This window comes from Chiloscyllium punctatum, chromosome 49 (genome assembly GCF_047496795.1).
Source record: "Chiloscyllium punctatum isolate Juve2018m chromosome 49, sChiPun1.3, whole genome shotgun sequence".
Lineage (NCBI taxonomy): Eukaryota > Metazoa > Chordata > Chondrichthyes > Orectolobiformes > Hemiscylliidae > Chiloscyllium > Chiloscyllium punctatum.
In genome coordinates, this window is record NC_092787.1 from 22,512,675 (window position 1) to 22,527,097 (window position 14,423).

At 43.0% G+C, this 14,423-nt stretch overlaps 1 protein-coding gene across 1 annotated transcript in view; it reads left to right on the forward strand.

Annotated features, from left to right (window-relative positions):
• LOC140469376 (xenotropic and polytropic retrovirus receptor 1 homolog) overlaps positions 1-14,423 on the forward strand; it is a 131,629-nt gene that overhangs the window by 34,284 nt on the left and 82,922 nt on the right. The window contains exons 3-6 of the mRNA XM_072565828.1: positions 4,917-5,018; positions 9,194-9,411; positions 11,188-11,337; positions 12,840-12,923. Of these exons, the coding sequence (XP_072421929.1) occupies positions 4,917-5,018; positions 9,194-9,411; positions 11,188-11,337; positions 12,840-12,923 (554 nt within the window). The remainder of the gene's footprint in view (positions 1-4,916; positions 5,019-9,193; positions 9,412-11,187; positions 11,338-12,839; positions 12,924-14,423) is intronic.

Here is a 14,423-nt window from a genome sequence, read left to right on the forward strand (position 1 = left end):
CTCATGATTTTATTAACCTCTGTAAGGTCGCCCCCCCAACCTCCTTTCATGAGGATTCGACATTCAACTCCAAGTGATTTATAGCCACAACAATAGCAGCAGAGGTACCAGGGAAGGTGGTGGCTTAATGATTATGTTATTGGTGACGCCAATTCCTGTGCTAAAATTCTGGAGATTATGGGTTCAAATCCCATCCAGGCCAATAGCAAACTTTAACTTCTGAAAAATCTGTAATAATAAAGGGGAAAAAAAGGCCGGAATACTAATGACCGTGAAATCCTACATTCCCATTAATTCTGTAAAAGCAAGCAGGGCAGGATCAGTAGGTTGTCTATGGGCCCCTTAGTCATTACAATCACTTTGTTTCCTGATATCGAACTGTAGATGGGTGGGAATGGTTCAAACCCATCTGGTTCACTAATTCCCTTTAGGGAAAGGAACTGCTGCCATTACCTGGTCTAGTCCACAAGTGACTTTAGATTCTCAGCAATGTGGAAACTGCCCTCGAGGGCAACGAGGGATCGGCAATAAGTGCTGGCCTGGCCTGAAATGCCCATATCCAATGAGCAAATAAAAAAAAATTATAGTTTGGGCCTCCTTTTTCATAAAATAATGCCAAAGCTCTTCACTGGAGCGATTCTCAAACAAGATTGACACTGACAAATCTGACATCTGAAATTATTTGTACAGATGACCAAAAGCTTGGTCAAAGTGGTATTTGGAAATGGAAACAGGAAGAGAGAAGGACAGGGAGGGAAGGAATTTCACGGTGGATATGGAACTCGGGAACAGTTGGGAAGGCAACATGGAAAGAATCAAGAGTGTTTGAAGCATCACAGGGCAGGAGAGGGGAGGGAGTTGAACAAGACAATTAAAATCAAAGGGGCCACTGTGGGGCAACAACAGCTAACGATTTGATTTATTTATTGTCACGTGTATTTTGTAACAAAATACGGTGAAAAGTGTTATATAGTGTTGCCACTCTATGGCGCCATCTTAAAACACAGAAAATAAACCAAAACGTAGAATATAAGGGAAGAAAAATAAAGAAATAAAGATCAACTTTACAGTCCTTCTTGACAAGTGCTCAGCCACGGGCCTGAAGCAGCCAGCTATGAGTCCCCTTACTGGAACAAGATTCTCCACTCTTTGGTGCCATCTTGCCTCCACCAATGCCGCTGGCACCATCAATTGTCACTGGAACTCACCAATACAGCTGCCACTGATGCTGCCGGGTCCCACACCAGCCCAAACCCACCTTCGCCGCTGCTGAGAGTCGGCTCTGGGCCCTCCTCACTAATGCAGCCACCACCTTTGCCACCAGGTCTCATACTCGCCTCTGCTGCCATCTTGGATGAGTGGACTTTGTGGAGAAACCTTAGTCAAGGTTTCTTCCTGTGCTTTCACTGGATGGGAATGTTGCTAGTTCAGACAGCATTCGTTGTTCACCTCAAATTGAGTCGAAAAGTGTGGCGCTGGAAAAGTACAGCAGGCCAGGCAACATTCGAGGAGCAAGAGAGTTGATATTTTGACATCCAATGAAGGGTTGATGCCTGAAATGTCGACTCTCCTGCTCCTAAGATGCTGCCTGACCTGATGTGCTTTTCCAGTGCCACACCTTTTGACTCTGATTCTCCTGCAACTGCAGTCCTCACTTTCGCATCAAATTGAGTGTCTTATTAGACTATTTCAGAGGGCAATTAAGATTTAACCACAGTTTGGTGGATTTGGAGTCACATGTGGGCCAGACTGGGTACAGACAGCAGATTTCCTTCCTTAAAGGAAGGTTAGTAAACCAAATGGGTTCTCACAACAATTAATGAGACCAGCTTTAATTTTAGCATTCATTTATTAAATTCAAAGTTTGTTGTGGTGGGATTCAAACCTCATTTCCAGGACGTTTCTCAATTCCTAGCCTGGTGATTTTACCATCACACTGTCATATGAAGGCATTGTTATGGTTACTCAGTTGTATTAAGTTCTAGTGACAGAAAACCAAATGTTTAAGATGTGCTTAAGAAGCCAGAAAGAAGGGAGGAGAAGGTCAAGGAATGAATTGGAGTGTGTCAAAAAATGTTTATTATTCATTCACGGGATGGGGACATTTCTGTCTGGGCCAACATTTAGTAACCATTCCTAATAGTCCAGGGAGCAGTTACAATCAATCACATTGCTGTGAGTCAAGAGTCACGTGTAGGTCAAACCAGGTAAGGATGGCAGTTTCCTTCCCTAAAGGGCATTAGTGAACCAGATGGGTTTTTACAACAATTGACAGCAGTTACATGGTCACCATTGAGCCAAATATTTATTCCAGGTTTTTACTGAACTCATGTTTCATCATCTGCTATTGCAGGATTCAAACCCAAGTCCCCAGAACTTTAGCTTGGGGTTCAAGATGGGCAGATTGGCCTGATTGCTGAGGGAGTTAGGCCAAACTTTCACAGTTACTGATTAGGTCTCAGCTGGTGTATTATGTCCAGTTCTAGGCATGACATTTCAGGACCTTAGAGAGGAGAGAGTTAACCTATTAACACGCGGGAAGCAGAACTTCGGATGAAGGGGAGACATCCCCTTGGATTGGGGTTGGATGCTTGGATTAGGGTTCTATAGTGTAAGGGCAGATGTGAGTGAAGTTCTGAAGGTGGAAGCAAATGAGACTTAAAACTCAGCTCAGGAACAGACGTCAGGCAGGCACAATGGAACTCAGCAAAGCAAGAGTAGGCAGTCAGGAAAGCAGGAATGGAATTAAAGTTTAAGGATTACTGGGTTATTCATGGGACTTAGTGAAAGGATGTCTCTGGTGATCCTGGGCTGGCCCTATGTCCCTCTTAGAGACTGGTTGGCGTGACATTTGGCAAAGGTAGCCCAATGGCTGGTGTCAGAGCACAATTAGGAGCAAACATGACCAGAAAAGGTGACTTCTTAGCGTCAGAAGATACAATAAATACACAATAATCACTCACACTGGAGCCTAATAAGGAGATTTGATGCCTGAAAGTGTCACTATAGTTTTCTTTTATATTCATATAATCCCTACAGTGTGGAAGCAGGCCATTCAATCCATCATGGGATATGGACACTGCTGAATAGGCCAGCACTTGATGTCCATCCCTAATTGCCTGGAGGGCAGTTCAGAGCCAACCATTTTGTTTGGAGTCTGGAGTCACTTGGAGGCCAGACCTGTAAGGACAGCAAATTTCCATCCTGAAAGGAAATCAGTGAACCAGATGGGTTTTTGACAACTGTCACCTTTAGCTCAGCACTTTTCTTAATTCCAGATTTTCTATTGAATTCAAATTCCACCATCTGCCATGGTGGGATTTGAAACCACGTGCCTAGAGGATTGCTTGGAGGTTTACGGGATTGTTAGTCTGACAGTCATTCCTTCTTCTCTCCACCAAAGGATGGCTCTCAGAGCGCTTGAAGGCATTGGATTTACTCCAAATTATTTGCACTCTGCACTCTGTAAATAAAAATATCTGAAACATGGAGTGGCGCTGATGGGGTGAGTTCAGGCTCACCAACATTTCCTGAAAAAAAATATTATTCAAGACAAAATCAAAACTTCCCCTCTCAGTCAAGCAAAATGGCAATCTAGTCTGTTCAGATCATGTCTATCAAATAGTCCCAGATAAGGATAACTTTTGTCTCTGTGCTTCATATCTCCGGATGTGACGAGCACTGATTTCTTTCTGATCCAGTCGCTTCTTTGTCCTGGTCACAATAACTTGTGTTTTATCAGCCTGTGTACTCATACAGGGGTGAGACGATGGTAATAAATCAATGGGGACAATCTACAGATGAACTAATTGCAAACAGTAGCTCCTGCTCTCCATTAGCTTAGAGCTATCATAAAGACCTAATAGAGTTTTCTTTTGTCACAGTTTACAATCAATTAGCTGTGAAAGGGAATTTTAAAAAAACTTTTGCCCAATAATGAGCAAATTGCAAACAGATTAATCAAGTCAGTTTTCAAACTGTCACAAATAAACACGCGAAACATTCCAGGCTATAATTAATGCAGCATTCCCAAAGAAGTGGCTCAGTGTAGATATGGATTCCATTCTTGCATTCAATATAACAAAGAGGACCTGACAGAAGGGCTTTAAGATTATCAGAAAATTTGGCAAGTTTCACAGATGGACAGGAGATGGGCCCCATTTTAATTGTGTAAGTGGATGGGTTTGATGTTAAAATCTCGCCGGATATTTCCAGTTTTAAAGCCGGAATTAAGGGTTGGTCTGAAACTTTAACTAGATACATGGGAACACCCAAGTTCCCATCCAAGCCACTCACCATCCTGGAAATATACTGTCATTCCTTCACTGTCACTGGGTCAGTATCCGGGAATACCCCCCCCTCATGGTACTGTGGGTCAACCACAACAGGCGGACTGCAGCGGTTCAGGAAGGTAGCTTTCCCTCACCTTCTAAAGGGGCAACTAGGGACGGGCAATAAATACTGGGTCCAGCCAGTGACACCCACATCCCAGAAGTGTAAAAACAAAGATGATGCCAGATCGGCTGAGTAATTCCGTTGTTGTCCATTTTGCTTTAATTTCAGATTTCTCATATCCATAGTAGCCTCCTTTTGACAGTGCTATTTTAAAGTTTCTATTCTAAAGAATGGAGGGGTTTGACTGACTCAGTTGCATGGCTGCTTTGCTATGATGCCAACAGCATGGGTTCAATTTCCTACATTGGCTCAGGTCACTGTGAAGGAAGCTCCTTCCCAACCTACTTGCTGTAAAACTCATATTTACTGTGTGTCACGCATTTTCTTCTCTTATTCAACATGAGCAATGCAAAAGAGATGTACTTACATAAGATTCACAGACTAAAGAACGTGAAATGCTCTTGATTTCTTGCTGATTGTAATTAAATCCTTTGATGCATTTTCTGTACTTGTCTCTACAGTGACAGAACCCGCAGCAATTCAGCGATACTATGCATCTTTTGAAGAGCGATTCTTCCAGATAAGCGAAAAGGAACTAACCAAAATAAATACATTCTACGCAGGTAAACCTTGGAATTTTTCCATCATTATTTGCATCTAAGTTTGCTGTTAATGACTTTCTTGATCAGGAATACAGTCCTTGAAATAAATGATAGTGTCATTTTTAACATTGTTTAAACACCAACAGCTCTCTGGATTAATTTGTTTAGTGAATATCATTTATACAATTTCAACAATTTTGTGACGTACGTAAAAGTCAAGGAGTTTATTTTTGTTTCTCCTGGAACAATATTGATGTATATTCCTCTCGGAGTTAGGTTTCTATATATGTAACTGATTTTACTCACAGCATTTTAAAATGACTACTGTATGGGACAGCTCTGGTTTCCAGCTTTACTTCTCTCTGAGTCAACATCCAAATGTGATCAATCAAGCACAGTGGGCATCAATTGTAAACAGACTCACTTAATCAATCAGCACAATTTCACTTTACAACAAAAGAAGCAGACATAATTTGTCTTCATATGAACTGGTGCAATGCCATGAAATACACAGATTCTCTGCGATGCAAATGAGATCAAAGGCAGTGCAGGTCAAACAAAGAGCTACAACATGGTCCAATCTTGAACCGTCTTGGAATTACAGCAGTGCTAACAGTGATGAGGAAGCACAAACATTTGCATAGAACCTTCACAACCTTGAGAAGTCCAGCATGCTTTGGGGCCAATTACGTATTTTTTGGGGTAAAGCCACTTTGTAGCTAATTAGTGATGGCTCGGCCCCACAAGCAGTGATGGAATCCAGATGATTTATTTTAGCTACGTTGCTAACAGATCAATATTGGACAAGGCAAGTGAACTGAAAGTCTATTTCATCTCAGTTTGTGGGATCTTGCTGAGTGTTTTTGTTTACCTATTTACACACAATTTGCTGTTCATTCAATGTATGAGTAATTCTAGGTGAAATGCCTTGGGATATTTGTAGGACATGTTTCAAGGAGCTGGGTAAATCTCTTGCTTGTTTATGAAATTCCTGCTCAAATGAATGTACCTGGGATAGCTAGAAGGTATTGTCACAGTCCAGATGTAACATGCATTATCCAGATTGAAGGAAGACTTTTCTCGGCAAATGAACATAACATTGTACGAATAAGACAATCTCCAGTGCTGAGATTAGCAGCATGCAAACCAAGCATCTCACTGACTATTAACTCCGAGAGTTCACAGTCACTCCTTTACAGAGTGTAATCAGTCATTGAACTAACAATTCATTTCAACAGGCCCAAGGGAAGCATTATGCTGGTCTCTCCATCTTCACACCTAGGTTTTCACTCTACTCTGCAATATAAGGAGCTAGGCCTTCTCTCCTATCTTGCTTTCTTGGTGTTTATGTCAAAGGCAGGAACTGTGCCAACATTGAAGATTGTGATGTGGAAGTGCTGGTGTTGGACTGGAGTGGACAAAGTTAAAAATCTGGTGTATGATTGAAAATTATGTTAGCTTTGTGGTTGAATGGAAATAGAGGAGTGGAGTTGGGGCACTTGGGATTAGGGTCCCCCTTGCAAAATCTCATGGTCATTCTGTACAAAAGCCTCTGCTCCAAAAAAGGTGGGACAGTGGAGAATTCAATCAGTTGAAACAAGACAATTGAAATACTTGATCTAAAGTAAAAGAATGTCAGTCCTAACAATGTAAATTGGGCCATTAAACCTGTTCTGATCAAAGAGCAGAAACAACCGATCCTATCTTGCGCTCTGCTCAATCTGGTTAATTCTCTGGGTGAATCAGTTGGCTGGACGGCTGGTTTGTAATACACAGTGATACTACTAACAGTGCAGGCTCAACCCAAGCCAAGGTCACCATAACAATCCTGCCATGTCATCCTCATCCCTTGACTGAACCTCAGGTTACATTCACCTCTCATTGTCTGTCTCTCTGTCTAATGAGAGAGTGGATTGTGGCTACTACTATTACTGTTTCTTGGAGAATGGTTTGACAGTACTATCTTTTCAGCTGTGGCTCAGTGGATAGTGCTTTTGCCTCTGTGTTAGACAGTTGTGAGTTCAAGTCTCACTCCAGACACATGACCAAAACAAACCCATTCAAGGGTGGCTCTCCAATGCAGCAGTAACAGAGGGGTTGGACCTTTCACGTGAGCTGTCAGTTAAAGCCCCACCTTTACTTTGAAGTTGCACATAAAAGGTCACATGGCGCTAGTTTGGAAAAGAGCTCAGTAATTCTCCCAAATGTCCTAGTTAATATCTGTCCTGCCGTCAACATCACTTAGATAGTTGATTTGGTCATTATCATATTACTCTTTGTGGAGGTTTGCTGTGTGTACACTGGCTCCCAAGTTCCCTGCATCACAACAGTTGCACCATTCGAAAGAGTACTCCATTGACTTGACAGTCAATATAGGATGTCCTGAGGTTGTGAATGGTACTACATAAATGCAAGAGTTTCCTTTAACTAAATGAAGCAAAATTTCAGGGCGCTGAACTGACCAAAATTCTTCTCTATCAAGATTTGGAGGTGTTGATACTGGCCTGGGGTGGACAAAGTTAAAAATCATACAACACCAGGTTATAGTCCAATAGGTTTATTTGGAAGTACTAGCTTTCAGACTGCTGCTCTTCATCAATGCATTGCAAAGAGCCTACACCAGTCTTTGACTGAATGTGCAAATTGCTTGTGTTGATCAGAGCTTCTATGCCACTGGGTACCAGTGCTCCTTCAAGGTTAATTACATTTCTACCAACACAGAGACCCTGCCAACTTCATTGCAATCATACCTATTGGGTCAAGGGCTCAGGAGTAGCAGATGGAGTTGAATTTGGATAAATGCAAGGCATTGCACGTTGGTAAAACAACAAGGGCAGCACTTATACAATTAAATGTATACCCTTGGGTAGTGTTGTAGAACAGAGAGACCTAGGGATTTAGGTACATAATTCTTTAAAGTTTGTGTCATATGTCAGGGTAGCTAAGAAGATGTTTAGCACACTTGCCTTCATTGCTCAGGCCTTTGAGTATAGGAGTTGGGACATCATGTTGAGGTTGTACAGGACATTGGCAAGGGTTCTTATGGAGTACTGTGTCCAGGTCTGGTCACCCTTTTATAGGAAGTATATAAGCTGGAGAAGGATCAGAAAAGATTTACCAGGATGTTGCTGGGAATGGAAGGTTTGAGTTATAAGGATGGATAGGCTAGGAGGTCATTTTTACTGGATTGTAGGAGATTGAGGGTTGATCTTATGGAGGTTTATAAAATCATGAGGGGCATGGATAAAGTGAATGACAAATGTCTTTTCCCTTTGGTGGGAATTTTCAAAATGAGGAGGCACATTTTTAAGATGAAGAAGGAGGAAGATTTAAAAAAAAAAGACATGGGGGTGCAATTTCTTTTTCACAGAGAGTGGTTTGTGTGTGGAATGAACTTCCAGAGGAAGTGGTGGATGTGGGTACAGTTACAACATTTAAAAAACATTTGGATAAGTACATGAATAGGAAAGGTTTGGAAGGATATTGGCCAAGTGCAGGCTGGTGGGACTAGTTTGGTTTGGGATTATAATCAGCATGGGCTGGTCAGATTGAAGGGCCCAACTGTACGACTCAATGGCTCAATGACTGTATGTTTAAAAAAACCAACCAGTCATAGAATCTTTGCAATCTCGAAAAAGGCCTTTCAACTCCCATGTCCAAACTGGTCATGAAAGAGACCTAAGGGGCAACTTTTTCACACAGAGGATGGTATGTGTATGGAATGAGCTGCCAGAGGAAGTGGTGGAGGCTGGTACAATTGCAACACTAAGAGTCATGTGGATGGGTATATGAATAGGAAAGGTTTGGAGGGATACGGGCCAGGTGCTGGCAGGTGGAACTAGATTGGGTTGGGATATCTGGTCAGCTTGGACGAGTTGGACCGAAGGGTCTGTTTCCATGCTTACATCTCTATGACTCTATTCTAATCCCATTTTCCAGCATTTGGTATGATATTTCAAGTGCTTCTCTGAATACTTCATAAATATCTTGATGGTTCTTGCCTCTACTATTCTTTTTGGCAGTGGGTGCCAAAAAGAATAGTAGAGGCAAGAAGTTCGTGTACATCTTCTGTTCCATGACTTTGTTGCCAAAGTGAAATATAGTTATTGTGAATGGGAGCACTGTAGATGCCACAATTCCTTAAGAGGCAGTCATTTTCTCAATGAAATAACTGCTTCCTTTCAACCCAATTCTAGAAAAGCTCGCAGAAACCCAGCGACAATTAGCAACACTACAGAATGAACTGGAAGGAGTGCTGGATGCGCAGCGAGAAGATGGTGTGAGGCCATCAAGGCAATGGTGGAGCATCCTTTATCGACCAAACAGACACCGAGCACGACACAAGGCCATATGTGACCTGAAGCTGGCCTTCAGTGAACTCTACCTCAATCTAATTCTACTGCAAAATTACCAGGTATGTGGAAAGCCACTTCCAGCTATGACATCTTTGGGTCCCAGTAGAAAATGATTAAAATGTATAATAAAAAGAACAGAGAGTGCTGGAGAAACGCAGTTTTTGTGGAGAGGGAAACAGAGTTAATCTTTCAAGTCCAAAGACCCTTTTTTGGAACTGAAAGCGACTGTTAAGTAAAATATGTATTTTGTCTTGTTAGAAACATAATGCAACATTGGAATTGCATGTACCTTATCAAGACCAACCCTTTAACAGACTCCAGGTGGTAGTAGAGGGCCATTCTGATGATTCTACGTCACAATAGGGCAATTAATATTCCATGTGAAAGTAATGTACATTAAATATTGGAAATCCAATACAAAAATCAGAAAATGCTGGAAATTCTCAGCAAATGGGGCAGCATTTGTGGAGAGAGAAACAGGTTAGTTTTTCAGTTCATGGACTTCTTATTATAACCAACTTCTGAATTTGTTTCCCCACAGGTTCTGCTACTGAAGTTCACCCAGATTATAATCAAATAGAATTCACCTAACTGCTGAAAATTTGCCAATTTATGCTATTAGAGCCTTGCAGTACAAACTTTCAAGTTATAGCTGAACGTATGAGGTGCAATTGGATTTTTAACACGTTAATGATTAGGAATGAGAAGCCTCTCTTATATTTGTCAATTTCTCCACTCTCTTGTTAGTGATGGGTTGAGTGACCCCTGCACAGATACTGCCAGACCAGCTGAGCTTTTCCAGCAATTTCTGTACTCCACTGTGATTGGCCAATTTTGGTAGGCGATGATATGAGATCACTGCTGCTGGATGCCTGGAAATCTCCTTGATCTGGCCACAATGTTCAACTGACAAAGCACTCCCGCTGACAATCAAATGTAGGCTTTTGCTGAAATGATGAGTCATTGTTGACCTTAATGTCCAATTTTCTATTTAATAGAAATACAGGGTGTTCTCCTGCAACCTTACACTATAGAATATCCCACTATGGAAAGCCATTATGGAAAATCGCGCTGTCGAAGATCACCATAGAAAATTACCATACCTGGAAAATTTGCATTATCCAAACAGCGCCCACAATTTGTCAATCACGTTATGGTCAATTTTTGTTGATGAAATGCACATCATACCAGAATGACCTGTAATGCATGTTCTCGGAAAGCGGGAGAGTGGGGTTGAGAAACATGAATGGTTTGAATGGCACACCAGTCTCGGAAGGGCTGAATGGCCTAATTTCTGCTCCTGTGTCTAAATAGCAAGGAAAGTAAGGTGGAGAATTTGGGTGGAGTGGTTAGGCTACAGGTTCAGGAGCTTTGTAACTCACAGTTTACCTCCTTATAATCTCCCAAACTTACTGTTCATGACAACGCTGTGCATGTGGTGCGACAGTGGCCCAGTGGTTAGCACTGCTACCTCACAATGCTAGGGACCCAGGTTCAATTCTAGCCTGTCTGGGTAGACTTACAGAGTCATAGAGATGTACAGCACAGTTTGCACATTCACTCAATGTCTGGGTGCTCTGGTTTCCTCCTGTAGTCCAAAGATATGTGTGGTTAGGTGGATTGGCTATGCAAACTATTTGGATTAGCCATAGTAAATCCAGGGTTAAGGGGATGCTCTTCGGTGGGGCGGTGCAGACTAGATGGGCCAAACAGCCTGCTTCCTCACTGAAGGGATTCTACACGAGCCTGCTGTTATCTCTACATTTTTGTTCTATGTCTCCTCCCACCTCCAATCCCAGAGAGTAACCCTCTTCCCAATTCTTTTTCTGTTCCAGAATCTCAACCTCACTGGGTTCAGCAAAATCTTGAAGAAGTATGATAAGATGTTCCACGCCACGAAAGGGGCAAACTGGCAGGCAACTCAGGTGGAGGCCTCCCCAGTTTATACCAGTAAAAAAATTGACCAGCTGATCACGGAGGTGGAGGTACGCAAGGGCTTGACAAGGGGATAGCAGAAGAACACAGCAACTAGGACTGAGAGTAGGCTGTTTGTAATACATAGATTTCAACACAATCACAGACTGCCACACAATCACTGCAAAACATGGCGACTAGCAGAGGTTCATTTTATGATGGTTCAATGGATCAGCGCTTCCCAAACCCTTGCCTGTTCATGTCCCAGTGTTAAGGCTTTGTGTGAGCCGAGGTTGAGGGGTGCGAGATGTTCAGCGTGGCTGGGGTAATGAGCTCATTGTTGAGCAGTGGGGAGGCTGCTCTCGTTGAGTGAGGACGCAAGACTTGATGAAAAGTGCAGGGTCTTTCCCAAAAAGAAATGAAGCCATCACCTACCTTCTTTACAGACTTGGAGATAGTAAGAGCCACAGATGCAGGAAAGTCAGAGTCAGTAGTTGTGGAGCTGGGAGCTGCTGTGCAGGTCGGACAGTATCCGAGGATCAGGAGAGGGCTTTGGTCCAAAGCATTGACTTTTCTGCTCCTCTGATGCTGGCTGACTGGCCGTGCTTTCCCAGCTCCACATCAATTGACACCTCATTCCTGATGAAAGGCTTTTGCCTGAAACGTCGATTTTCCTGAACCTCGGATGCTGCCTGACCTGCTGTGCTTTTCCAACACCACTCTAATCTTGACTCTAATCTCCAGCATCTGCAGTACCCCACTTTCGCCTTGTATTGATACCTGCCCCTTCACAGTCGTTCTCTGCAGCAGAAATCAAAGACAGTGGGCAGTCAGTCAGCTTGTGGACCCCAACCTTAAAAAAAGAACTTCAATGGCACCGTGCCCAATGTCAGCAATCAGGCTGAGCTCCATATCCGTCACCCCAAGGCCTCATCTGATCCCCAGTGCAGGAGAGATAGAACAATAGATACTCTGGAAAGGATCAGTTATCTTTAAATCCAGGCAATGGTTTTCTCTTCAATGTAGTGGTTGGAGGACTACCAAAGATCTCGGAGACAGTGAGAAGTGCAGATGCTGGAGAGTCAGAGTGGATGAAGTGTGGAGCTGGATAAAGCACAGCAGGTCAAGCAGCATCAGATGAGAAGTGGTATCGACATTTCAGGTCGGAAACTTTTACCGAATAGTTCCAACCTGAAACATTGACTCCCTTCCTCCTCTGATGCTGCTTGACCTGCTGTGCTTTTTCCGGCTCCACACTTTATCCGCGTGAATTATTAAAGGTCCGCTACCCTGCGGACAATGCAACATTGGGACAGTATTGGACATGGGGATACTGAGGAGTGACACCTCTGCTGTGAGACTTATTCTCATCCATTCCAGTGGTCCTCACCATCTCATGTTAAAAAGCATTGCTGCTGTTAGTACTTAGAACTGGTGCAGCCATTGTTGTCCACTGCAGTGATCCAGGCCATAAATCACAATTAGATTCAATTATCACTGGACTGACAATCCATGATTGGAAAGGGGATGTCATTATCACTTAATTATTGAAAAACCTCCATGTTCTTCACAGTCGCTCTACACCAATCAGCTAGCAGGAGGAGACAGAGCACAGGCGATGAAGAGGCTTCGTGTTCCACCATTAGGATTAACACAGGTCAGTCCCCTCTCAAGCAATTGATTCACTGGAGGGATTGGAGTGTGTACATGTGTGTCTCACATCATTCAGTATTGTGAGACCAGAGTGTGTTTGTGTGTATGTTTGACAGAGTGAGGCTGGACTGAGTGTGCATTGCTTTGAGATGGAGGTGCAAGTATAACTCAGGGCAGGACTTATACACTTAATGGTAAAGTCCTAGAGAGTGTTGCCGGACAGAGACCTTGGAGTGCAGGTTCATAGCTCCTTGAAAGTTGAATCACAGGTAGATAGGATAGTGAAGGAGGTATTTGGTATAATTTCCTTTATTGGTCAGAGCATTGAGTATAGGAGTTGGGAGGTCGTGTTGCGGCTGTACAGGACATTGGTCAGACCACTTTTGGAATACTGCGTGCAATTCACAAGTTCTTTTCCCTGGGTTGGGGGAGTCCAGAACTAGAGGGCATAGGTGTAGGGTGAGAGGAGAAAGATTTAAAAGGGACTAAGGGGCAACATTTTCACACAGAGGGTGGTGCGTGTATGGAATGAACTGCCAGTGGATGCAGTACAAATACAGCATTGAAAAGGCATGGGATGGGTACATGAATAGGAAGGGTTTACAGGGATATAGGCTGATGAAATGGCTGATGAAATTCAGTGTGAGCAAATGTGAGGTCATGCACTTTGGAAAAAAGAACACAGGAATAGACTATTTTCTAAACGGTGAGAAAATTCATAAAGCCAAAGTACAAAGGGATCTGGGAGTGCTGGTACAGGATTCTCTAAAGGTTGACTTGCAGGTTGAGTCTGTGGTTAAGAAAGCAAATATAATGTTGTCATTTATCTCAAGAGGGTTGGAATGCAAAAGCAGTGATGTGCTACTGAGACTTTATAAAGCTCTGGTTAGGCCCCATTTAGAATACTGTGTCCAGTTTTGGGCCTCACACCTCAGGAAGGATATAGTGGCACTGGAGCGTGTCCAGCAGAGATTCACACGGATGATCCCTGGAATGGTAGGCCTAACATACAATAGATGGCTGAGGATCCTGGGATCATATTCATTAGAGTTTACAAGGTTGAGGGGAGATCTAATAGAAAATTACAAGATAATGCATGGCTTAGAAAGGGTGAACGCTGGGAATTTGTTTCCGTTAGGCAGGGAGACTAGGACCTGTGGGCACAGCCTTAGAATTAGAGGGGATCAATTTAGAATGGAAATGAGGAGACATTTCTTCAGCCAGAGAGTGGTGGGCCTGTGGAATTCATTGCCACAGAATGCAGCGGAGGCCGGGACGTTAAATGTGTTCAAGGCAGAGATTGATAAATTCTTGATTTCGCAAGGAATTAAGGGAAACGGGAAGAGTGTGGGTAAGTGGCATTGAAATGTCCATCAGCCATGATTGAATGGCGGAGTGGACCCGATGGGCCGAATGGCCTTACTTCCACTCCTATGTCTTATGGTCTGATGGTGCGAGAGAGTGATTGGATTATGTGTGTAAAAGGGAGAGATTATAGTGTGTG